Raw genomic sequence first — 26577 nt, forward strand, 5'->3', positions numbered from 1 at the left:
GATTATTTCTCAGTTCCCTTGTGTAGCCAATTAAGAACAATCTATGGATTTCAAAATAAATAAAACTTTGCACTTTCATGCTATCCTTCATTATAGAATGACTCTTCATGATCCTATCAAAAATAGCAACCACAGTTTTAATTAACCGCGCTTCATTTATATCCAGCTTGCAAGTTTATTGGTATCGGTCTTGTGAGCAGGCTGCTGACAGCATCTGCAAGGCTCGGAAGGGCCCAGCAGGCCCAACCGAAACGGGACCGGGAACTCCCCTTCCCACTCGGTTCCCACATATTTCACAGGTTTAAGTCAGAAAAAGCAGTTAACGGCGGGCACAAAGGAAGAGATCCAGCAAGGGCAGCGCTGGTTTTAGCGAGATCCAAAGCAGACACCGTCTGGACAGGACCGAGTGAAATGAGCGGGGCTGCTCGAGGCGCTGAAGCGAGAGAGGTGCCTCGGTCCTGGCTAGGCCGCGGCCCGGCGGCGGCGGCCGCGGAGGGCCTGGTGCGGCCGGAGGCCCGGCGCGGGCGGAGGCGCGGCGGGGCGCGGCCCGGGGGCGGCCCCGCCCCGCCGCCCGGCGCTGCCCAGCTGCCGCCGCTAGATGCCGCCCGCCGCCGGCGGGCGCGGGGCTGCCGCGCGCCCACGAGCCCGCCCGGGGGCGCTGCCCCCCGCTGCCTGCGGGTGCGGGCCGCAGAGCATGCTGGGAGCCGCCATTTCCTCGGTGCTCGCTGCTGCTGAGCTGTTCGCGGAGCCGGTGCTGGCAGGGGAGGGAACGCGGCGCGGTGAGTTGCCGGGCCGGCGCGGCCGTGGCCGTCGGTACCTCGCGAGCAGCGGGCAGGGCAGACGCGCGGCTGCCCGCTCCGGCCGGTGCCCGCGGCAGCTGGGCTGGGCTCCCGGCGCGGGGGCAGGGGCGCTGGCTCCCGCCGCGCTGCCCGGGGACCTCCCGCCCCTCGCACGCTTGGTGCCGCGCTCCCGGGGCTGGCGGGGACGCGGCTGCCCGGGCGGCGTTGCCAGGGGAGCGCGGCGTGTGCCCGGAGACCTGCGGGCGGCCGGGGCGGGGCGGGGCGGGCCTGGCCTGCCCGCCGGGGCGCCCCCGCCGCCGGGCGGGTCTTCGAACCGGGCCGCGACACTCGCCGCGCCGCGCCGCCGCAGCCGCAGGTACCGCCGCATGTGGCTGCTGTCTCTGGCCTGTGCGTCGGCCGTGCGCCGAGGGCTCCCTGCGGCGCTCGGGGCGCCCCTGCCCGCTGGGGCTGCGCGGGGGCTCGTGGCAGCAGTGCTGCGATCCAGCCGAGGTTTTTTAAAGTTCCAGCGTTGCTTTGCAGCAGTGCAGGTACTTCCTGAAGGGCCCCGCGAAATTCACTGTTATTGTGGGACAATCGAAATAAGCACTTATAAAGTGGTGCTGTACCGAGGACTCCTGCTTTTCTAATGAAAAAGCCTGTCTTTGTGAGGTCTGTTAAACCTCCCGGGGTGTTACAGGTCTGACAAAGTCTGTTGGCCAGGGGTTATCTTTTGACATATGAGAGTGCCTGTACTTTAATAGAGCAAAGGCGAGACAACTTGTCATCTGCAGTCTTGGCAACTGAGTCGCTGCCTTTATGGAGACTATGTCCTGAGAGAGTTAAAATCATGGAAAAAATGTGAAGTCAGAGGGCTGTCTGTCTAACGTTCCACAAGTGACTTTTCTCTAAATAGAACATAAAATGTTGTGCTTTCTTTACATGAGTAAGAAAAAATCATTTATGTTAATATGCAATTTTGTGGTCCTCATTGTTTCTTTTGACAAATTTGAAAACTTTCTTGTCTCCCCTTACCCACTTTTTAAAGACTCATCTCTTTCTAGGAGGCTTTTCCTGGTTTTTGTTCATAAAAATGAAATTTTGTTCAGTTTTTCTGCAATAATACTTTGTTCATTCATGATGTGTATTTGTTTTCAGTTGGAATTCAAACTTTAATTCAAGCAGTTTTCCATTGTTTGTGTCTTCTATTTCCATTGTATTTCTCTCTAACATCTTTGCTACTGTTGCCACTGGTACCCTTTCTTAATGCAGATCCCATTATTTGTCTTATTTGGAAATTGGTCCTCTTGGTGAGTGAGTAGTAGCAGACATCTTTTAAAATACTCTTTTGCATAACTGTTATGTCTTCATGCTGATATTTTTCTCTTAACGGTTAATATGTTTTCATTTCTGTAGTATTGTCTGTGTGATGCTCATATGCTTCATGATGCCATATAGACGGATGTAAGAGCTGTCTAAATTTGTAAGAGTCTAAATTTGTTCTTTAAACTGGTTTTAGATAGTTTTACAGAACTGCATTATTATCCTTTGATTACTGTAAACTCATGTTATGTTTTTAGTACTTCATATAGCTAAGTGGAAACATTTTGTTTTCCAAACAATCAGAAACTACAAGATCTTCCTACACTAGACTAATTTGGAAGGAAAAACAACCAACTGGGGGAAAAAACCCTTATATTTTTATCAAGACAAATGTCAAATACATTTTTTATTTAGTATCTTAACAAAGGAGAGTAGGATAGACTTTACTTAATTTACTCTGTGCATCATGAACTAAATTGCTACATAACATGGAAGACGAAGTTACAGACTCCAAGAAAAACAAGTTTTCAAGTGGTGGGTTTGCTTGGTTAAGTTTTTATTTGGATAGTTTTGATTTTTCCAAAGTGCTTCCTATTGCAGTCTACCTGAATGCTTTGCAGTTTTTTTGGGGCCCTTTAAAGAACACCCAAATACCTCTTTCCTAGAAAACTGTACACCTATAGCATTAGCAAAGAGGAAGGGAAAAGAAACAAGTTAATAGTTCTGTGACTCCTCTGACCTTGCCCTTTGTAACCAGCAACAAAAGTGAAAGAAGTTCTGTTGGTTTTTTTGACTGCTCCCACTGATATGAGGCAGACTTGTCATTTGTTATCAGAGCAGTTAGAAAACGTGTGTTCATATCTGACTTTTTGGAGTTGAAGTATGAATATGGACTTCATTTCAGGCATCTGCATGCCCATGATAGTTATTCAACATGTCTGTTGCTATCCTTTTCCCAGGGTGGGAAAGAGACAGCTGCAGGGAGATGAAGAGTTTCAGGAAATACAGTTCATAATCTAATGCAGAATTCCCTGGGAGGGAGAAGAGAAGGCTGAATCATTGGATCTTATTCTGTCTGCTGTTGCACTCTCCTCTGTCCTCCCTCCCCTCCAGAAATAGAAGAATTTTTGAACCTCAGGGGGAAAAAAAAATCTAGTTGTGCATGAAAGTGGAAGGTATGTTAAGACTGCAGAAATGTCACAAAATTTGAATTGGATTGTCCTTCAGGACCCAAAATGCTGGAAGAGTTGTTGGTGATAACTCATAATAGCTGTAACTATGCCACAGAATGTTTCTTCTTGCCTCTTCTTGCCTTTTCTATCCTTGCTTAGCTATCAAGCTGATACCAACAATAAGACCTTTAGCACCCTGTAAGTTGCTGTGCTTTTGAGTGAGTGAGGAAGGGACAGTAGCCCCTTTCATGAAGGGAGAGTCTTCATATCTAATTTTGGGAGCATTTCCTTTTTTAGAAATGGAAATTGTAATACTGTAAGCATACAACTGAAAATTGTTACAGGAGAACCTGTCTGCCTCCCATGTTAATTTGGGACTTGAAGACTATCCAAAATCTTCTTTACTAGAGAGCAGCTTCTATTTTAAACTTGCTTAATGGGATCTTGTTGTTTAAGTCAAGAAGCCATTCTCAATAGTGAGCAATGCCACTCCATTATATAAAATGTATAATGAAGCTGCATATATCTTGCAGTTTGTTGTCCTTCTTCTATATTCTGAATAGTTTCTGTTAAATAGAAGAGCAAGCTAAGTGTTGTCAACAAGTGCAATTTTCATTTATCACTTCTGGTACAATATTATAATTAGAATTAATCCCTAAGTCATCCAGATTTCCTGATAGGCTTCAAATTAAAGTATAAAAAATAATTGAAGAGATATTCTTAAGTTGAATTTACAAGATGTGTATATATACATATGCAATAAAAAAATTACACAAATATACCACATTTATTAATGGAGAAGCATTCATGATAGTGATACGAGAAAGTATTACAATGCTGCTTCTCTGTCAGGCTACCATTAAACTAATGTGAATAATGAACTAACTGGCATTGTACTCACATAGTCTGAAGTATTAGCTGTGAGGGAAGTGAGCTGCTGTATGAATGGATAATGCAGGATGTCATAGGCTCTGTGTGCTTCTGTAGCTTTATAACTTACTGTTTTCTTTAGAATCCAGAAAATTCAGTATTTTTCCTATGGCATTAATCACTTTGCTATAGCTTAAGTCCCATTTCATTATATCTCCTTGATGAAAGCTGCCTTCTTTTCTCCGTTTTTTCCTTCAGTGCAAAGCTTAAATGATTTGTAACTAAACAATAAAAGGATGGGAGCTAGAGCAAAGCTCATACTAAAGAAAGAAGATGCATCCCAATGCACTGCAGTTCTTGCTAGCTATTTTTCAGTATTGGCCATTCTACTTAATGCACTCCTGTTGAGTGATAATTTTTTGTTTCTTAACCAAAAAAGCAGTAACTCAGCTTTCAGAGGTTACATTTCTGTAGTGATACTCATTATAATCACAAAATTATACTTTTCTGTATTTCAGTTATATTTATATGTAGCTCATTTGCTTCATAGTTGATGAAAGTAGCTTGTAATTTCCACTTTTACATGGATAGGAGCTGCATAGCTTGCTTGTTTTAATTGTTTTGTTGTAGCTCAGCTGCATGGATCCTTTTCCTTAAGGAATTTTATGGTAGCTTTATAAAGAACTGCAATCTTTCTAACACATTTTGGAGACTGCTAACATTGATGAGATTAGTTTACAGTAGTGTCATTAAAAAACAAACCAGCCCCCAAAACATATGTATTGGTAGGCTTTCATGGATGGAAGTAAGTTTCAAATTGTATTAAATACTGCTTCTAAACTGTTTTCTATCAAAGGGGAGGTTCAGGAAGTGTAATCGCAGTTTCTTTGAGGAAGAATTTGAAGCTAAATCAAATTCTCATTAAGAGTACAGTAGTGAATGAGTTTAGATATTCTAAAGTAAAACATAAAAACAACTTAAAACTCAGACTCATTTGAATTATACTTCTAAAACATGTACAGTACAAAAATGAAGAATCATTTGAAAAATGTTGATATCTTTATTTTCCCTTTGTACAATAGTTCTGTTGTAGTACAAAATTTGAAATGTATTTTTGTCATGACCTCTGTAAGTTATTGGTAGGGGAGATGGAAACTGGATGGAAAAACTGATGGGCTGATTTTCCAAAGTGGGGGGAAAAAATACAGAAGTGTTAAAATTATTCATTCCATATGATTCACCTAAAACCAATACTTACATTATGTTGTTAAGCATAAACGGTAAAATTCAAGTGGATTTCTAATTAAAAATTGGCTAAATCATAGACCTCTATATGATCTACCAGAATACAGTGCCTTTCATGAAAAGTATTTCATTATATTCCCAATTATGCCACCAATAAAACATTCATCCTAGTGGAACTGTCAGACAAATTTAGACTGTCAGGATTGCTCCTCCTTTTTTGTTTTGTTTTGATCTATGGTTATTTGAAATCTTGTGCTCTTGGTGCTAGCAATTATTCTGTCTTCTGCTCTTCACTTTCCCCTTTAGTCTCTCTTTCCATCTCTTTTTAAGTAGGCCTGAGGTTTGGGTTTTGGTGGATTTTTTTTTTTCCTCTACCTTATTTTTAGGTACTGTCATCTGTAGGCAGTTTATTTCTGTGCCAGCAATTGTCATATCTAAACCTGTGCTTTAGAAAGGGTTTTTCCTGCCATAATTAAAATGCCAACATCTATCCCATGTTTTACCATGTACTAGACCCTAGCAAGGTGCAATAGGGTTAAAATAGTTTTCCCCAGACCTTCACTCACTCCTCTTCCTTGGTAACTTTGGATGACACATTCATTAAGGGCTGTAATTGGACGTGTCTGATCTTTGACTTCTGACAGCTCTGTAGAACCTCTTATGCTTCATCTAGGTCATGCTCTTTTTTTCTATAGCAGCTGATCTTTACTCTTTCCTCCTCATACATGTAGCTAAAATTCTTCTCAAGACATTTTTCTTGCAAGTTGACAAATGCAAATATTTTCCTTTGCCTTTTGCAGGTAGAAATTTGTCCCACTTATTTACTCAGAGCACTGCCACAAATCTATTCTTCACTTATGTTGCTTTACCCCATACCCAAATGATTTCTTCCTGAAGAAAAATATCCCATGAAAATTAGTCTCAAAATGGTAGGTTTCTATTGGCCTGCTTATATTTATTTCTAAGATTCATGGAGTGAGTGTAAAAAATCTTTGTGACTAATGTCAAGTATTAGGAGGATCTTAACAGTCTTCTATAACCTTGAGCAGCTGACTGACTTGTTACCACATTAAACCTTGATGGGAAGCTAAGTAGGACCTGTCTGAAAAACAGACAAAGCTGTGCTAGATTAATTTTCCCTAGAAAAGTCGTGTTGTTGATACATTTATGTAAGATTTGACACTGAATCAGAGGGGTTTGTGTAACCATATAGTCATTTTATAAAATAAAGCACTCTCTCCAAACAAAACACTTTTTAAAATAGCTATTGATACTTAAATAAGCTAAGATTTGTAAACACTGTTTAAATAAATCCTGTTTCCTATGTTAGGAAGCCTTATAAATACATTTTCAGTTAGAAACGTGTCCTCCTTGATCTAATTGCAGTTGAGCAGGCGCAAAGTGAACTTCAGTGAAGTGACATATGCATAATCAGTGTGTCAGCTGGTACAGTATGTTCTGTTTGATATTTACTTGCTGCACCACTCTCACATTTCAAAATCAAGTCAACAATAAACACTAACATTGCTCTCATAGTGAGCATGCCAAGTAGTAGCAGCTCCCTGCTTAATGTACCCTTTGGTCAGGAACAGGAGGCGGTGCAAGTATGTGTCTGACTTGAAGGTTACTGCCATGCTTGTCGTGGGGAAAAGGAGAAGAATTAAAAATAACTCCTTATAATGCCAATCTGATTTAGGATTAAGGATGGAAATAATCGTGTCTAATAAAATATACTTGAGAAAAAAAAAGCAGTTCTTTTACTTTGAAGCATCTTAGTTCTTGGTAATGTGATGATATCATGTTTTCACATAAAATCATACCTGTTATTATTTTTAAAACTCAGTTGTAAATGTTTCATTTGCAAAACCACAGTTTACATGTTTTTGCATTTTGAGTAAGTTCTTAAGCAAAAAAATTTAAAGCATTTAAAATGTTTGTCTTTATTTTTTCTGTTGAAACTAAATCAATTGACTCTGTAAATTTGTATTTTAGCTTGAAAGTGGGAAGTGTCTTGTGGAAAAAACCTTAAGATATTTAAAGCAGGATTAAACTTGTCTCAGCTTCTGGAAGTGTTTCAGACTGAAATAGGCTTTGTTTACTCACTGCATATATAAGAAGATATCTAATGCTTCAATAATAGGAGTTTTTTTGTTTTTTATTTTCTTTACTAAGTAGTACAAGTGAAGACTAACTTTAAAATTTATGGACCTTGTATTTTTAATTAGTATGAGATTAATTAAATCTAGATGTAGAAAAGCTTAGGTAACTTCTGTACACACAAACTCTACTCCCTGAACTGGCTTGGTACTGGTGTGTATTGTGAAGTCTTGTGTCACATGTTAGTTGGATGCTTACTATTTTTAATTTCTGTTTCTCAGCAATAAACTGTTCCAAATTGATCTTTCTTTAGTTATTTTTCTTCTGCAGTTAATGTTTGTGTGAGTGCTATTATGGTGCAAGATAGTGTTCTTAATTATTATTCCAACAAATTTGTAAGGTGAATGTTAAAATACCTGTGTAGAAATATTATTAGTAAGCAACTGTCTGGTTTTAATCTTATACTTCGAAGGGTTGCTTTTAACAGAGGTTTGAAGTAGAAATAATTAAATCTAATGTTGTATTTAAAGCAGATGCTTACACAAGCAAATTGTTTGGCTTGATGCTTAACAGAGTATGTTAATGTTAAGCTATAAATGGTTTTTTCTCTCAGATAAAACAATACTGAGAGATGTAAAATGGCTATGTTAGAGGGGATGCCGTAATGAAAGGGCTTCAGGATGTGGATGGAGCATAGTAAAGGCTGGCTGATACCTCTGAGGGATTTGTCGTGCCTCTGTCATTGCAGTGTTGAGAGGTGTGTTAGAGGGGCTTCCAGAATGATGGTTGAATCCTTTTGCTCCAAAAGATCAAGATTATATAATGTGGTTGATATAATTTAAAATAGGTATTTCAGATTAAAGAATTGATTTGTGGTGGTTGGACCTTTTATCAGTACTAATTATTAATATTTTGCTGTGTGCTTTTCATGCTATTTTGATTGTGAGGGTCAAGACAGATTGCATATCTCTAGAGAATCTAAATGTGGCAGACAAGTATTTTAATTAGCATTGTGTTGGGGACGTGCTTTTTTTATACACCATGTTAACAGAAGGAGCACTAAAGTCTTGATAGTACTGTAGAAAAGTAATACTTTTTGAAAGAATAAAGATGTTAGTCTCAGTGTTCTGAGTGATGAATTATTGATTAAAAACACTTTATCAATTTTTTTTTTTTTTTTTTACAACCGTATTTTCCCTCAATAGTTAAAACTGTTTCAATACAGAACGTAGAGGTATTGTCTGCTTTAGATACTGCTGCCGTTTGTGGTTAGGTGTTCTGTAATTGCTGTTGCAGCTGAGGGTAATACAGAATATTAGGTAGTTCTACTGGCTTATTTTTATCTAGCACTCACAGTTAACTAAAATTAATCACAATTAGCTGAAATGATAAAACTGAAAAAGAACATGTCAGTTAATTGTATATAATTTCCATCCTAATATTTTGGTTCAATCTTTGATCTTCATCCCTCTTTGTCTCTTTGCCCAAGTGTTTCCTTCTCAATTCCTTAGTGTCATTAAAACACTCACATATTTCCAAGAAATACCAAGAGGACCAACAAAGTAACTCAAATAAAACAAATACAAATTGATTTATAATGGTTTAAATTTCTTGGCGTTATTTCTGCTAGTAAAGTCTGTCATATATAAGCAGTACCACCTATGTGATATTTAGAGTTCTTCTGCCCATATTTTCAAGGTGAGAAGTTATTTCAGGGGAAGAGGAGAAAATGCACAACTAAACATTATATATTTATAGGCACTCTGAAAATCAACCTATTCTAAAAGAAGTGGAGTACTTGGAATGAAATTCTCTAAAAAGTAGATGTTTGCCAATTCCTTGAAATACTGTTTCTCAGGATTTTCAGCTTCTTTAATGAAAAATGTCTTGTCAGGTTTCATGAGCTTTCTGATGTCTGTGGGGGGAAAAAAGTTTCACTGAAAGAGTCCAGAAAAGTACTGTAGCTCCTAAGCTTGATGCTGCGACATAAGTATGAATTGAGGATATCCCCTGACAGAGGGCATCAAACAATCTGGACTTTATTCAAGATAGAATATTTGTTCAAATTGTTTTAGTAATAAGATATTATTTAGCTTATGGAAAATAATGACTTACTGTAAGCAAGTACATGAAGCTTGTAGTAAAATTCAAACCTGGTGCATATGAACATTTTATTTTGTCCCTTGCTGATTTCAAGCATACCATGCAGAGGACAATGCTGATCTTGAAAACATGCAGCTGATGAGAAATACTGTGATACTGAGCTCCCATAGTCTGATTTATGGATTGAGAATAGCTGAATTAGGTCTTTCCTTTACCTTCAAGGTGAGAGTGAATGGAACTTCCAAAGTTCCATTTATTGTGTAACTGTTTTAGTTTTTCAGTTTATAAAAACGTAAAATGTATGGGAAGCCAGCATAAAGCTATAACAAAAAAGAACTTTTTGATTCAATACGTTTACTGCCATATCAAACTTTTTTATTTTTTTCACAGAATGGAATAATTTAAAGATGAGTTGTGATAATGCAGCACTTTAAAAAGTGGTGCTTAAAGTAGAACAAGTAGGTAGCTTATGAGAAATATAAGCATAATTAATTCTGTCTCTTAACTGTTTATTTTGTGACTTGATATATCATACTCATCATCAGAGTATGATATAGAGGTCACCAAATAATATGTAAGAACAAAGAAACAGAAACCAAGAGGGCACCTCTGTGTCTCCAGTGAATTCTTGAGATCTATCAGACTTCAATCTTAATCTGTTTTTACTCCTTTCACTAAGGACAGGGAGGGCAAAGTACAGAGACTGGCGGAGTAGATCATCTATGATTTGCATTAGTTGTTTTGTATGCCGCAGACAAAGAGAGGTATTATTCTGCACTATTCTGATTTTAAAATAAATGTAAACCAAAAAGTTAATATGTTAAAAATTTTAATCAATAGGGTGAGTTGTGTTTTGTGCAGTTTCCCAACTTGTTTCTCTATGTGTAAAACAAATAAAGATACTGCTATTCATACATTGAAAGCATATGTATTTGTTTTGTTTTTTCAACATACATGTTGAAAGGAGTTTCTGAGCTTTGAAAGATGCAAAGTAGTCTTTGTTAGTCTTCTAGTGGAAAATATTTAGGCTTGCAAGAAATAAAATTAGTGTGCAGCTAAGGCTATTTGAGTAAAATAAATTATTTTATGAATGCAGTGTAGTAGCAATGATAATCTCATAAGATCGTTTGACATCTTCACGGAAACAATGCTAGAGGAATTAAAATAAGATTTTAAAAGCAAATAAGCATGAGCTTTTAAATTTGTGTTATAAAAATTGTTTGTTTTTCCATATATAAATATATATATTGTAACAGTTTTTGTATGGCTACATATAATGACTGATTTTCCCCTTCAAAAGTCAAAACAGTCATCTAGGTCAGATTTGTAAGTCAGTCAATGTATTTTATTATAGCTATTTTTTAATTTGCTAAGCTCTTAAAAAAAAAAAAAAACTAAAACAGAAAAACACACTATAAGTCATTACATTACTCTCAAAATGACTTACACAAATAATTAAAGCTGGTACTCAGAACTGTAGTCAGGTATCCATGATTACATAAAGTAAGCACGCCGGTTCTCTAACGTCATGTTTTCTCAACCTGCTTATTGGTTTAATCATCTGTGTCGTTTTGGCAAAGGATGCAGTGATCCTGCAATGCTTACTCCTCCTCCTCCTGAACTTTAAGGAAGATCTTGCCCTTCCTGTGGTGGCTAAGTCTGGTATTGCATAAGCAAATGTAGTGATTGTAACATCTGTGTTGACCTTACAGAGAGCTTAAAATCAATATTAATGCAGGTGTTGAGAAGGAAGGAGGAGTGAGAACAAAACTCAGCGCCAAATTCAGGCATGCTGGTTTTTAGATGTCTTTAGAGTTAGGCTCTTTTAGTTTGTTTTTTTTTTCTTTATTTCTAAGTGTCTCAAGAGTGAGCGCTTCTGTTTGAGTGAATGCAGCTGTCATAAAGGGGTTTTTTTGTGCGTGTGTGATGAGCGTTCAACTGAAATCTTTGACAAAAACCGCTGACAATATGGAGGATGTTTTTGTAGGATGATAAGTGTTAAGTGTATATAATACTGATGGCCAGTTTTTGTTTAGCTTTATGTATCTTACCAATATAAAACACATACCAGTAACGGGCATAAGTAGCAGTGGGCTGCAGTGTTTGTTTGTAGTTGTGTGTGTGTGTGTTTTTTTTTTTTTTTAATGAAGCTCCACCAATAGCAAGTTATTTAGATGTTCATTAAGTATTTTTGTCTCAGATGGAGGGACCACACTCCAGCACTTCTGCAACTGGAACTACTTACAGGGATATGAAATTTTCTGGTGAGCAATCTCAAGATCAGATGCTAGCTTTGCTTCTAGTCTTGGGCTGTCCTGCGAGCTCTCCGTACTCTTTCAAATAAATCACTGGTAGTTTGGGAGGCGGTTGAAGGAAGAGAAATGTCCTTTGACCACAGAACGTGATGATTTGGCATGTCATGTATTTGTATGGTACAGCTAAAAGAGGAATCAGCCTTCCGACTTTGTGGTTGGCTTATTGAAAAGATTATTGCTAGGCATATTTTTGGAATTTTTAAAAGAAGTGTAGTACTATTTTTCCATATTATATGCCATTTTTGTTGTGGCGTAATGGCAGGTTTTTTTCTTGTGCAGTTTAATGGCCACTGCTACCAAAACAGTGGTTTTGTAAGGTGCTAAAAATCTTAGTATGTCCTTTAGGAGAGGAACTAAAACTGTAATTTGCTTCCTGGCTGTGCTCTAAATCTGGCAGACTTTTATGGGAATAAAAGTAAGAAAAGATATAACGTATCTGTTGGTTTTAATGACATTTTTACTGGTAGTAAAGTGAAGCATATCCATAAGTATTTTTAGGATTAGGATCTAGCATTTTAAAATTATAGTTATTAAATAGTAAACTTGCGTGATGTTCTTTTTTTATTCTAAATATATTGTGGACTTCAAAGTATGTAGGACAAGAAACCACAGCTCTTGAAGTTTGAGTCTGACTTGTACCTGAAAAGGATTCTTCTATCTTGCTCTCCGTTCAGCTCTGCACCTGGGCAGCATTTGCTGAAACAGTGGCAGAATTGGTTGCATGACCTTATTTCCTTCAGCAAAAGGTGCTGTAAAGGAAAAACAACTGAATTTAGGTGTCTAAATTTTTCATTCCAGTTGACAGGTCCTGTTGGACCTCTCCAGAGTAAGTAGGATCCTCCCCTGTTGAAGATTAAACTCTTCAGCAGTGCATACCAGGGAACAGTTCTGATTTGCAATGCTTCCTGTATCTCATTAAATTTATTTCTCTTTCTGAGAAATGTAGGTTTTTTTCTGTCAGTAAAGCATATTGCTGATTAAAGTAATAGGAACGTGATTTTCTGTGTATCTCTTGAGGGGAGTGTCTTGCTGCAGTAGGCATATTAACAGTATCTTTTTCCTTTCTTGGGCACTAATTTTTATGACAGTTAACTTTAAGGACTCTGTCACCTTGCCCAAATGGATATCACCTTGCCCAAAATATCTGAGCTCGGATATTCCTGGCAAGAACAGAAGAAGGCAATACAGATGACCTGGCTGTTAAATACATCTTGTTCCTGCCACAAGAAACTAAGTTAGTGTGTTCCCTTTCATTCTGGATATATCTACAGTCCTGTGTTTTGGTTCATTCAGTGGAAAATTAATATCCACTTCTTCTAGCTATATCATAATATCACAAGATTAGGTATGTTCTTATTACAAATTCTGTTGTTAGTCAAGAATCTTGGAAAATTCCTGTTTTTCTTCATGTTCTTTCCAGACTGCAGTTTTTAATAAAAGGTTTTATGTAATATTAGGGCAATCTTATGATTTACACTATTGTGTTTTTGTTTTTGTTTTTGTTTTTTGAGTGCTTTGTATTAGCAATAATGCTTCTAATTGTGTCATATACTATATGGAACAGTTATATATCGGAAATGAGTGCAGTTTCTTTCTGTTGAATGAAACATCTTTGCAAATAATAAATCTTTTCTAGATGTGTTTTCCAAGCACTGCTGAAGAACTGATTTAGATAGACCGTTAGTGTTCTTGAGACTATTTCCTGAATTTTCCAGCTTTCCATGCTATTACTTCCATAGCACTACTGCCACTGCAAAATTTGTACCTGATGATCTACCTCATAAAGGTGAGGAATGGAAATAGAGATATTTCAGGATTCATATAGAAAACTGAGAAAGACACTTGGTTAAATAAATGAATAAATACATTTTGTTCTTTCTTATATGCATTTCTTTTTGCTAAATGATGAATTATTATTGTTTCATACTAATGGAGTTTATTTGGACAGTCTCCTGATAATTTAATTTACCACTTAATAAAGGAGTAAGCTTGCGATGTCTATCAGCAGTAGCCTGCATTTTGCATGAGACCTAAGAAAATAAATACTAGTATCACTACACTTGTCAGAACAAGAGATGAACTTTTACTGTGCTCTGACTTCATCCATCTTGGGATGAAAGTCATGACTGTGTCAGTTTGTGGTTCTTGCACGTGACCAGTGGGAATCGAGTTGCTTTCTCTCGTCCTTATGAACGAAGGGGCTCGTTTCAGTGTTTTGCAGCCTTCTGGCACAGGAGGGCAGGGCTAGCAGTGTTCATGCTGGCAAAGTGTGGGCAGAAACAGGAATGTGGGACAGGTGGTAGGGCTAATGACCTTCCTGTGGGAAGGAGAAAGAGAAGAAAAGCTGAGGTGATGGCAGAGACTTGGGAACTGGTACTTTTGAGGGAGTGGGCAGCAAGGGAAGGGGTATGCTGGGCATCAACACTAGTGCTGGTTGGTCCAAGACACTGATCTTAAAAGTAGAGCCCGGTACCTTTGTAAAGTGCCCCAATGAATCATCTCTTAGTTCATTTAATCAGATATTTTGCTAAAAGGAAAACTGAGGTGTGTGTCTTTACAACATAAACACAAATCCAAAGGCTTTTTTCTTTTTGATGATGATGATGTTGCCAGTTAATGCACTGATCTGCAAATGGACATGGTGGTCATGGCCTTAGTAAAGGAAAAAATAAAGAATCCAAATTGGGCTGTAAAATCTTGCAAATGTGATCTGGCTTAGATCAGTATATTAAATTCAGTAACCTCATACTTTAGGTTTGAAAGCCTTTTTGTAGAGCTTTGCTCAGCCCTTTTGTTAAATAATTTCTTAATTCCATTCTTGTAATGTTTGTTTGTTAAGAAATAGAACATTATTTTTAAAGCTATAAACATATAAACCTGTATATTTTCCAGGTAAATTTTTATTGATCAGATTTGGTAATGTGTTTCTGGGAAACTTCATGATTCTCCTGTCTGTCTGTCTGTCTGTCTTTTTTTTTTTAATGTTCTGTTGTTTATTCTGTGGGGCAGGGGAGGAGGGTGAGATGGTAGGGAAAAGGAGAAGACATCTTTTTAATATGTAACGGATGACTAGTTTAGTTTAGCCAGTTTCCAGAATTGCATAGGTGTATAACAGATTCTTTTGTATATGAAATTTAAAAGTATATGCTTTGTTTAGGGAATCTGAAAGGAGAGCCCTGCTTATGAAGAGATGACGTGTAACGGCCCAGAAAACTCTGAAGCTTGTGCCACTTCAGACACAGGTTGTGACCAGGAATGGGCACAGGAACACTACCGACTAGGAACTTTTGTTAAATTTCCATTTGATTGTCCAGTTTCAGCATCAGCGCTAGCACGAGCTGGCTTTGTGTATACTGGAGAAGGTGATAAAGTGAAGTGCTTCAGTTGTCATACAATTATTGAAGGATGGGAGCATGGAGATTCTGCATTTGAAAGACACAAAAACCTTTCCCCAAATTGCAAATTTATTACTGAATCTGCTTTTTTGGAAAATAATATTCATCCTATTGTCCCGAACCACCAGGATAGAACTGAAAATTGTTCCAGCAGTTCAGCCAACTCCTGTGCTTTAGATGACTCATCCAAAGTCGAAGCTGATTACCTTTTGAGAACTAGGCAGGTTGTGGATATGTCAGATACTTTGTATCCTAAAAACCCTGCAATGTGCAGTGAGGAAGCTAGATTGAAGTCTTTTCATAACTGGCCCCTCTATGGCCTGTTAACACCAAAGGAATTAGCTAATGCTGGACTTTATTATACAGGTGTTAGTGATCAAGTGGAATGTTTTTGTTGTGGTGGAAAACTGAAAAACTGGGAACCTAGTGATAGAGCTTGGTCAGAACACAAGAGGCATTTTCCCAGATGCTTTTTTGTCCTGGGCCGGGATGTTGGAAATGTTCCAAATGAAGCTGTTTGTGCTGAGCTTGAGAGAAGTGATCTAAACGATGTGCAGTATCCAAGGAATCCATCTATGGCAGAATATGAAAGACGGATACAAACCTTTTTAACTTGGAGATACCCCGTTAACAAGGAGCAACTTGCCAAAGCTGGGTTCTATAGCATAGGTAAGCCAGATCTGAAAACTGGTAATATCTTTTACAAGAAAAACTTTGTATAATATGATTTCAGTAAGAATTTCTAATTCTAATGTCAAATGACTTGCCAAAACTCAGTGCTTAGTTAAGAGTTGAAATTCATTGTATTTACTTGTTTTGTAAGCTACTTTTTTACCTGAAGTTATTATTTTCATAATTTTTACTCTTATAAAATGACATCATATCAAATATTTTAATAGCAAAATATGAAGTTAGCCACAAATTATTTTTTAGCATTAAAACTTTAAAGTGTGTTTTCCTTGCCTGTTACAAAACTGTCTTAAGATATTTTTCACAATGACAATTATTCAACTTAACATTAGAAAAATTAAAATGCTGTCCCGCAGATATTGTGCTCGGGTCTAAGAAGTAGAAGATGGACTTGTGGTTTATATACAGGCCTGCGAACAAGGCAGTCCAGGTTGTGTGCCATTTTAATTGGTTATTATGCGTTTGTATTATCATAGCTTCCCAACACTTAAAACAAGATCAAATACTGTTTTTATCTACTGTAAAAACTTGAGGAAGAAAATGACTCTAGAGTGGGAGAGCTTTTAATCTTAGAAATATAGTGAATGACTTGGAATAAGACTCTAATATCTTTGTACATTGGTTTCCCTACCTGGAGAAGGTGAATAGTTCTGTATTAGGTTTAATTGCATGCTGCAGATAAAGCTCTTTGAAATTCTTGACCAAAAGATGCTGTACAAGTGCAAAGTGTTACTATTATTAGGCCACAAAGAAAAGGGGATTATCAGGGATAATTTCTTGCACTCATCTTAATTGGCCTTTTTCTTAGCAGCTTTCAGAACTCTCTAATCTGAGTCCATTTGTTTTACTTGTTGCCCTGAATAAAACTGTTGATATATTCTTGTATCAGTGATATATGGTCAATATTTGTAGCCTCCTCTCATTTCAATAAACACAATATCTAAGCAGTTTCTGTTGCAGTCTTTGATTGCAGTATGCACTGTGCCAAAACTGAGAGAATTCAGTTTCTTCGAGCATCCTCTCAGTCAGTTACTGCCATGTGGAGTCCATTAATCTCAACAGTGAATGGAGGACCAGAAAGGCATATAAACATCCCTTTGAATTCTGTTTCTATTAATAATTTCCACTCTTGCTTAACTGTGATTTAAATAGAAAACAGAAGACTGGTCATGAGGGCAGATAATGTTGTATCAATTACTTTCAAATAAATTCTTTGTGGTAGAATACTTAATGGCTTGCGTACCAATGGAATGTGCTATCTGATAATAGAATATTTTTAGCATTCTATTTTTATCTATATAATTACTTGCTAAAATAAAATTCAGAAACATTTTGTGTGACTCTTATTTTGTATTTTTTAAGCACAAGGATTTTCTGAACATTTGTTTCAGATCATATTTATAATGTCCTCATTTAAAACAGTTCCTTTTAGTAGTAATTGCTAATTATTAAAATAAATGCTTTTTTCTTAGTAATGTAGAGTTTTAGTTGAAGAATTGTTGTTATGCATCCTAGAAGCATGTGACTTTATCCTCGGGTGTTTCCTCAGGTAATGGTGATCATGTTGTGTGCTTCCACTGTGGTGGAGGACTGCAAGAGTGGAAGGAAAATGAAGACCCCTGGGATCAACATGCCAAATGGTTTCCTGGGTAATGTATTTTTGCTGTATTTTCTTGTTACATGTCTGAGTCTCATTTACAGTACATCTTAATGACAGAATAAACAAATAAAGACTTCAGAATGATTATGGCTTAACATTGTTTAGCTTTACGAAGAGAACTTGCTTTTTTTTGCTTTTTTTTTTTTTTTAGTTACTCTCATCCCTTCTCCACTCTCTTCTCATCCTTCATTTTTGTCACGTAGGCACCAAAAGCATAACAGTTGTCTTCAGTGGTTACATTTCTCCTTCTCAGTAAGAAGAAAAGGTTTTAGGGAATTTTTTGCATGAGGTCCTTATTTTTGTTATTCCATCTGTTCCACCTTGCTGTAGTCCTGCTGTTACATGTATAAGCATTAATATATCCTTCAGTGATACATTGGCAGCCTCAGAAGAGGGCATTAATTGAATATCATCTTTGACAGGTAGGTGGGAGTTCTTCTAATCTGTGTGGGAAAGAAATAAATCTCAAGTGGTTGAGGGGACAACTGACTCATTAGGGGTGATCAAATTCTGAAAGGTTGCTATGAAAATGTACCTTCTAAAATTCTTTACCTTTATGCCAGTGTTGTATTTATAGCCAATCAGGATTGTATTTATAGCTTGTTTGTAGGAATTATTAAAGAGAAGAGAAGATTTTGTGTCTGGACCTACTGCCATCTCATCTAGCAGAACAGTGAATTTTTGTGAATACAGGTTTGACTTTGTCTCATTATCCAAGCAAGCTATGCTAATCGTTATTCTAATAGCTTGGCAAAGTTTTTGTTTTATGTCAAGATACAAAATGACTAAACTTCTGCCTTGGTTCAAGCAAACCTGAAGAAGCCAGTAGTGGTATTGAATTCAAAATGTGCTGCTTAATAATTTTAAAGGACTGAGGATTCTAGAGCTAGAAGTAATTTTTAGAAAGGTTGCTTGTTTTGTACTAAATCAATCTTGAGAAAAGAAGGAATAGTATATGACTCATTGCTTCTTACAGGTGGATAAAAGCTGTCCAAGTGCAAAGTCTTAGTTACGTGTATAAAAAGATGAGAAATCTCTCTCTCTTATGTGATAGTTGCCAAACTTTTCTTCTGTGGTGAAAGATTCTCCGGAAGCTGGAAGTTAATATTTATGCATTATCTGATCCTTGTTTTTTTGATAGTGGTGCAGGCAGCTTTTAATTATTAGTTTCTCCCAATTGAATGATAAGCTATTCCAAGTTTTTGGCTTGGTGTTGCGAATAGTTAAAAGATAAATTTTCTTGCTATGTTTCACTCCTCCTCATTTTTTTTAGTTATGCCAGATCTGATCACTTCCTTTCATATCATTAACTGTCTTACAAGAAGTTTATTTCTTTACACATCAGCTTCAGTAGCAGTGTTTCAGAGTCCTATAGGATGCTATGTATGTCCCTGAACTGCTGAAGATAAAATAACTGCTGAGCTAGTGAGCTACTATCGAAAAGTCATGGCGTTCTCTTCATCTTCTTGTAGGGAAGAACCATACCCAGTGGTTGGAAAATAGCAAAAGAAAACAGATAAGGCCCCTGCTTACCATTGACTGCCTTTCATTGATTACAAAGGCTAAAAGAACCAACATTTTAAAGTAATGTTAGTCTTTCATTGGAGTCTTTACTTTTATAAAGCTGTGGCGACAGATGTCATGGACAACAACTATTTAGCTTTCTGTTTCACTAAAAATGTGAAAGAGATGCTTATTGCTGAAGTGATTAATTGTTTTTCATTCAAGGTGTTTATAGAAATGTTTAATCAACATGAATAATGTCATTTAAACATTTAGAGAAGATTTCAAAGCAAGCATTCTTGATGATGTAGGAATTGTATAGAACCTTTTCAAATCATGTAATCAATTTTTATTTGCCTCTTATGCAGTTTTCGTATAACTAAATATTTTGGTTTATAGGTGCAGGTTCCTGAGAGAAGAAAAGGGACAAGAGTTTATAAATAATGTTCACTTAAGAGATGGATGTGGCGATTCCACGGTAAGTGCCTTGCTTATCAACCAAATACTGTTTTGTGAAAATAGAAAAAAATCTTAATTACATATAACTGTAGTATGAAGTCACTCTTCTTATCACTTGAATATCATACATCATACTGTTTCTTTCATTGACAGGAAGCAGAAGACACTGAAATGTATTTCAGTTCTGTTATACAGAGGTGTTAGATCTCGTAGTCGTCCCTAGGTGGATTATGGATAAGAGATAGGGTACCTGTGTATGTTGTATATTGGTACTGAAGAAATGGTGCTTTTTGTAGCCTGGGAACCAAAGGTTTACAATGGATAATTTTTTTATTTGAGTGTAATAGATAATTTTTATTTTCTGTTGATAGTGAGAACATTGTTAAAATTGTATACAGTCACTAAAAAATAAATCTGTTGTTATTTTAGAGTTCTTCCATAGGCAAAGAATCATATACATATTACTTATAACCAAGATGGGTTAAAAGAGAATTTAAATAAAACAATATGAAAAACAGCTAACAAAACACTGATCCCTTTTGAATCTGTTCTTAATAATGGCATACAGTGTTACTCAATAAAGTAACAGCTCAAATAACTATTTTTTGTCTTTGGAACTGTGTAGCTTTCCTTCTGTGCTCTCCAGAATTGTAATTTTGTCTGTTTATATTTGTTTTTTAGATAGAAGCTGCTGAATTGACAATACTTCCTAAAGGTATCCATTAAAAAAAAATCTATTTTGGACTATCCATATTTGCATGGATAGTAAAGGAAATAGTTAATTTCAAAGACAACCATTTTTAAATAAAGAGCGGCAGGTAAATTGCTGAATGGTACTCTTCCATTGCTTTGTTGCTTCTCAACAACTGCAATTTTATTTCTCTTAGGGGAAACCTAGTGTTACGTGGTTAGATAAATACTATAAAGTAAAGCCTGTAAACCATAAAAGAAATACCTGTAGTATGCATACTGACCTTTATAGCTAGTAAGCATCGAGTATTGAGTTAGTAGTGCTGTGGGATGAATATTAAAGAACATTGACATGAAATAATCGTTGTTGCTTTTCATGAGGGAGGAAGAGTTAGTCTGTTAAATAGCAGTAAGCTGAGAAAGCTCAAATAGCTTGTTTTGTGTTCCAGTACTACAGGTTCCTGCAACATTTCTCACAAATATGAAACAATAATACAACAAGACATGTAAAGGGAAAGCAGGAAGACAACTGAGTAGCTTCTTCATAGGGAATGGTAGCTGTTGCTAATAAAGGTGGTTACACAAAACCTATTTTAGAAATTTCTCAAAACAGTGCTTACGTATGAGAGAATTAGGTTAAAAAATTTAGCTCTGTGAACAATTTCATGAAGTAAAGAAGAAATCAGTTACTTATATGCAATCAGAAGAATGGGAAATAAGACATATGGCTGACAAACCTATTGAAAAAATTCCATTGAAAAGAGGGAGGAGGAAGCCCAACTGAAAAACAGTTTCCCAAAGTAGTCCTGTGTATTACTGTGGAGAGGCTTGCTTCCAAAATCATTGAATGACTGCTTATTGTGCTGTGTTTTCGTTTTATAATTTCAGTTTATTGGTTTATCTCACCATATGCATGAAAGTATCCTATCCCCCTGCCCCAAACTTAGGTATCTATTGTGCCTTGGGATTTTGGATAAATCTCAATTAACATTAATTAACATCACGAATTTCATAACTGAAATAAGGCAACTTTTTTTTAAGAAGTTTTGTTAAAAATGTTGAAGTTGATGTTGAATACCTAATCTAGGAGGACTTTTCTATTATAAATAGATGAAGGGAGCCTGGAAAAGCTAGTATTGAAGGAATCTTGAATCTGCAGTTTTCTGCATTTTTACAATGTAGTTTTTACAACTAGCAAAACTCTCAAATTGGAAATGTAGTTTCCCTGGCTAAATACTGTAGAGGTGTCTTAGAAGACTATAGTGAATACTGTTAGATACTCAAGTTGATTCTTGGTTTTTTTTTTGTTGTTTTTTTTTTCCCTTTCTTCTTTGTTTTAGACGATCTCTTACAAAATCGTTTGGTACAAAATGCCGTACGCATGGGTTTCAGCTTGTTGGAGATTAGGAACATTATGGAAAAGAAAGTGCAAGTGTCTGGAGAAAATTATACATCTGTTGAGGATCTAGTAGCAGACTTAATAAGTGCTCAGAAAGAAAATAAAACGGATGAAAAATCAAATGAAAGCCCACTAGAGAAAGGTGAACTTCTTAAATTACAAAAACCTATATGCATACTTTCATAACAGCTCTGTAGTCTATAAAATATATCCTGTAGTTATTTTTCTACCTTCTGATTCAAGGCTTAATATGAAGTTACAATATTGTAACATAAAATTCAACTGAGTGTTTTTTGATATAAAAAGTGCTGAAAAAAGTGTTTAAAAATATTTGAGCTTAGCATTTACAAGTATTCCGTCTACTACAAAATAACAGAATAGTACTAATTCTACAAAATTGATAATGTTGAAGTAATAGTCTATCATGCTTCTTAGAAAGGTTATACATATTAAAAAGTCATAATTTTTGTGGCAATCACATTTTGTTTAAAAAAAAATATAGATGTGGAACTCTGGTGGCAAAGTAAAATAAACTTAATAGCGTGCTGTCAAATATTCGGTATACACAACCCAAAAATATGTAATACCCCTGCTAAGATTTTTCAAGTATAAAACTTTGTATTAGTTGCAATAGCAGGTTGAAGCATTTTCATTCTTGGCCAATAAGAAATAATGTACTTCTAGGTGGTGTTTCTTCTCAACTTTTTGTATTCCAGCCATGCTAGGATCCCCAAGTCATGCTCAGAAACGCATTGTGGTACAGGCTGTGCAAACAAAGATTTCTGATTCAGAAGAATTGTAGTTTAAGACACACATATGGGTGAATTCACAGGGAGGGAACAGACCATCTGTTTGACATGATAGACAGAGATCTTACCAGCCTACTCTTTTTAAGATGATTTTTAATGGACATTATGGGAAAAAAGAATTTTCGAAGAAAAGTGTTATTTTTGTTGCTGATTGTGGGGAGATTTTCCCAAGTGGGAGGGGAAGCCTTTTGAGGTTTGTGTTTTCAAATACACCATACTGGAATAGTGTAGAGCTAATGTATAATGCAAAATTGGTTCTTTCCGTATTACAATTTTTTAAGCTCTTGAAGTATGACATTTAAAAAAAGGCATGGAAGGAAATCACATGGAAGGTAATTAAATGAGGAAACTCTCTGGAAAGGTGAAATACAAATTATTTAACCAGTAGCAATGAGCTTTTTTTTCACCTTCTGCACAAGTGAGAAAGCTGGCAGTGGGAAGTCTCTGAAAAGAATGGTTTCTGATTGAGATATGCATATCCTAGATTCCATAGATATTTTAAACTCGTGTGTGTGTATATATATATATATATATATACACACACACACACACACATATATATATCTTGTATTGGTCTGGGAGATGTAATGAGATGCAAAATGGTGAACAGGGAATTCTAAGTTGCAGCTATTTCCTATTTCTTGTATTTTTCTCTTTCTTTTTAAAGGGGTGACTTTTAAATCTTAGGAAGAAAACCTAGTGCTTGTGTGGGGAGGAAAAAAAGTGAGATTAGATGCTATGATAAAGTATGTTAACTCCTTTCTGTGTTTTTATTTTCCTTAGATCTTAGCACTGAGGAGAAGCTGAGACGTTTACAGGAAGAAAAGCTTTGTAAAATCTGCATGGCTAAAGACATATCGGTAGTCCTTATTCCCTGTGGTCACCTAGTTGCTTGTAAGGAATGTGCTGAAGCAGTTGATAAATGCCCGCTGTGTTGTACAAATATTATAAAAAGACAGAAAATTTTTATGTATTAGTCAAATATACAGTACTGAAAATGCAAATGTCTCCTGCTCTATTGCTTTAAATATGTGTAATGCAATAGCAGACGGTTGGGTGTTCAGCAGTCTAGCACACGCATTTATGGAGCATCTCACTTTAGAGATAATGTAAACAATAAAGCTTTAATCAGCATCCTGAAATCTATGAGTTGACAGTCAGAAGCTGCTAGATTTGTTTTGTTTACAGTACCCATATTCAACTGCCTCCTTATTGCTGCTTAGTTTGTTGTGTTTTTACTTCAATTGCAGTTGTAACCTAAAATAACTGTTACTGTATTCTCAGATCTTCTGTTTGTATGAGTGTTCACACTTGTGTTAATGTAGTACAAATGCAGGAGTTAAAAAATATTCTTTCATAAAATGGCATGGGAAAACTGAGTGTTCTGATTAAGTAGTAGCTATGCTGCACTGCTTGCTTCACTAACAAGTTTCAGAAAGTGTACTGAGTGAAAAGTAGATTTCTTTTCTCCTGCTATCTACTTATAGGCTATGTTTCTGTTAATTCATTTGCTGAGCTCTCATTTACCAAAAATAGAATAGGTTAACTTTTTCTTTTTTGTGGAGGCAAGGATAAAAACATTTTAATGAGAGGAAGTAAATTGCTTTAAAATAGTATTTTTGTTGTTGTTCTGAATATTTAATGTCTGAATTTATTTTCTAGAGTTAAAATTCTTTCTGATTCATTAAGATGCTAGTTAAAATACCCTATTTGATGGAAATAGGTCTTATCCCCTACTAGTCCGGTGTTATTGGTTAGTATTTTTCTATTAATTTTATTCTTGTCTCTTGCACATCTTAAGAGTTATATTTCTAGAACATCAGTAAGAACTTTTGCTATACTGACTCCTGTTGTTTTTCCAGCTAAGGTTGCCAGAGGGTGATATTTCCTAGATCCTTAATCAGGTGCCTGTATCACCACTGAAACTTGTCTATCTTCATGTCATTTGTATTTATGCTTGTAAACTTCTATAACCCATCTCCAAATCATTAACAACCAGGCTAAACAAACATACGCAACACACAGAAAGAAATAGCTCTAATCCTGATTTTCTTTTCTTTCTTTCTGGATTGACAAGTTAGCAACACCTTCATAATTAATAGACCCCTTTTAAACTACTCAACCTTTTTAAAAAAAAAAAAAAATTGCCTCTGTATAGCTGTGCCTAACAAAAGAAAGAAGTTTTAATTGATGGACGTCATCATGTTAATCAGAACACTCATTCTTAAGTTCATTTTATGTGCTGCCTGTAAACGTTAAAAATGCAGTTAATTCCAGGATGTAATCATATGGCATTACTTAAATTTTTCTGCTGTCAAGCTCTACATACATTTTAACATTTTTAAAGTTACTTTCTTAATTGAGTTTTTGTATGCAAAGATTGATATTAGAAGGCAAATATATATCTTCTGTAAGTTCATTTCATGGACCTGATTTGGCAAAGTCCAAGTAATGCAAAGCTATATTTATGTGATTGTTCCTTCACTCGTGTACAGAATCAGGCACTATGTAAGACTTGTATATGCTACTTGTAGAAATTCACCTACTTATTTACGTGTATATAGTATCTGAGGTGTTAGCTTCACAAAAATATTATGTATGATTGAAAACGTTACCTTACTTCTTTACCTTTGGTTGTGACATAATTCAGAGAATATGCGTAAACCAGCTGCTGAAAATTTCATCTTATATGTTTGTTAGTGTTACTTTGCAAGTTTTTGTTTTGATATATAATTCCTGTCTCCCCATTTAATATGCCTGTTTAACCTATGTAAGTTGGCTTCAGTGAGCTATTTTTAACCTTTGTTTTTTCACAGAAATCCACGTATATATGGAATGAATGTTAATTTAACTCCTTAGAGGAGAACTCAGCAGAAGTGAAGGAGATTTTATGTACCTTTTGCCCTTGATTATGAAAGGAGCTGTCTCATTTTTAAATTCTCCATAAACACTAAACAGCGTTTATTGTTTGGGTTTTTTTTCCTCATATTTGTAATGTTTGGCTCTTTCCTAATTCTTTTTTCTGCTAGCAGCTTGTGGTGCTTCTGTGTTTTTTGGGTTTTTTTGTTGTTGTTTTTTTTAATAAGAGAAGATTAAACTCTCATCTCCATTAAAATCCTTTCTTTTGTCTTTAGTGCACAGTTTGTTTTAGAAAACTTTCATTTTGTTCTAGTCAGTCTATCCTGTCAGTTTGCATTATTTAAATTAAAAAGTTAAGAACTATTCTAGCTATTGTCACCTTAAAAGACTTGAAATATTTTATACTAGACTAATCCTGCATCCTCTAATTTAAAAGTTATCATATCTTTGTATTTAAATACAGCTGGTTTATGATCACTCTACTCAATTATGTGACTTCTTTATTTGGTGGAGGTACTACTAATACATGTTCTGTGTATATAAAATTTTTATCTTGGATACACACTGAAAAATATATGTAATGATACTTTATACAGAATATAGTTTTTCACATGATAAAACTTTGAAATGCAATATACAGAAATTTAATATCTATTTTTTTAATATTTGCTGTGATTTTATGAGCATTCACAGAACTGACATGTTGCTCTTGTGCAAAGTTGCAAATATTTATAATAAAGTGCAATCCATTTGTTCCTCAAGTAACACATCTGATTCTCACATGCAAAAATAAATAAATAAATAGTATGTTGGTTTTTGGTTTTGTAATTCAACTGTTACTAATTTTAAATGAATGTTAGTAAGGACAATAAATATATTTTAAATTGAGAAGAAATAAAATCTATGGTCTGTATGAATTAAAATTCTGCTTATGTTAGTTTTGCTAGCTTTTGTAATACGTTAGGTAGAATTTGGTTCTTAGGAATAGGTGATGACTAGAATTTGATAAGTAATTCAGCACTTGCATTTGTTTTCCTCTTCTGGAAAAATAGGAGATTTTCTCCATCCTATTCTGATAAGAAAAGTTTCTATTTTTGCCTTTCTCTACCTTTGCAAAGATTTTAGTGTTTGAGACAATTCATGCATACAGGACTTTTTTTAGGACAGAAACAGACCGACTGTTATGGCAGGTTTGTTGCTAGCTCCCCTTTT

General features: G+C 36.0%; 1 protein-coding gene across 2 annotated transcripts; it reads left to right on the top strand.

Moving 5' to 3' along the window:
• Positions 1–706: 706 nt before the first annotated feature.
• On the top strand, positions 707–26252 carry XIAP (X-linked inhibitor of apoptosis). Of its 2 annotated transcripts, none has more exons than XM_067304281.1 (7): positions 707–779; positions 15059–15965; positions 17536–17635; positions 19549–19627; positions 20290–20323; positions 21639–21839; positions 23290–26252. In XM_067304281.1, exons 2-7 carry the CDS (start codon positions 15092–15094, stop codon positions 23481–23483), a joined length of 1482 nt encoding a protein of 493 aa, XP_067160382.1. In that variant the 5' UTR covers positions 707–779; positions 15059–15091; the 3' UTR covers positions 23484–26252. The 2 variants fall into 2 exon arrangements, with proteins under 2 accessions (XP_067160382.1, XP_067160383.1); XM_067304282.1 differs by lacking the exon at positions 707–779 and adding an exon at positions 13628–13687.
• The last annotated feature ends 325 nt before the right edge of the window (positions 26253–26577 follow it).

Source organism: Apteryx mantelli, chromosome 13, assembly GCF_036417845.1.
Source record: "Apteryx mantelli isolate bAptMan1 chromosome 13, bAptMan1.hap1, whole genome shotgun sequence".
NCBI lineage: Eukaryota > Metazoa > Chordata > Aves > Apterygiformes > Apterygidae > Apteryx > Apteryx mantelli.

What these genes read in the sequence shown, in the direction of transcription:
- XIAP (XM_067304281.1), top strand. Translation starts at nt 15,092, where the DNA reads ATGACGTGTAACGGCCCAGAAAACTCTGAAGCTTGTGCCACTTCAGAC. An exon ending in CATGCCAAATGGTTTCCTGG is followed by an intron (nt 17,636 to 19,548) that starts GTAATGTATTTT and finishes TTTGGTTTATAG; the next exon opens with GTGCAGGTTCCTGAGAGAAG. An exon ending in ATGGATGTGGCGATTCCACG is followed by an intron (nt 19,628 to 20,289) that starts GTAAGTGCCTTG and finishes TTTGTTTTTTAG; the next exon opens with ATAGAAGCTGCTGAATTGAC.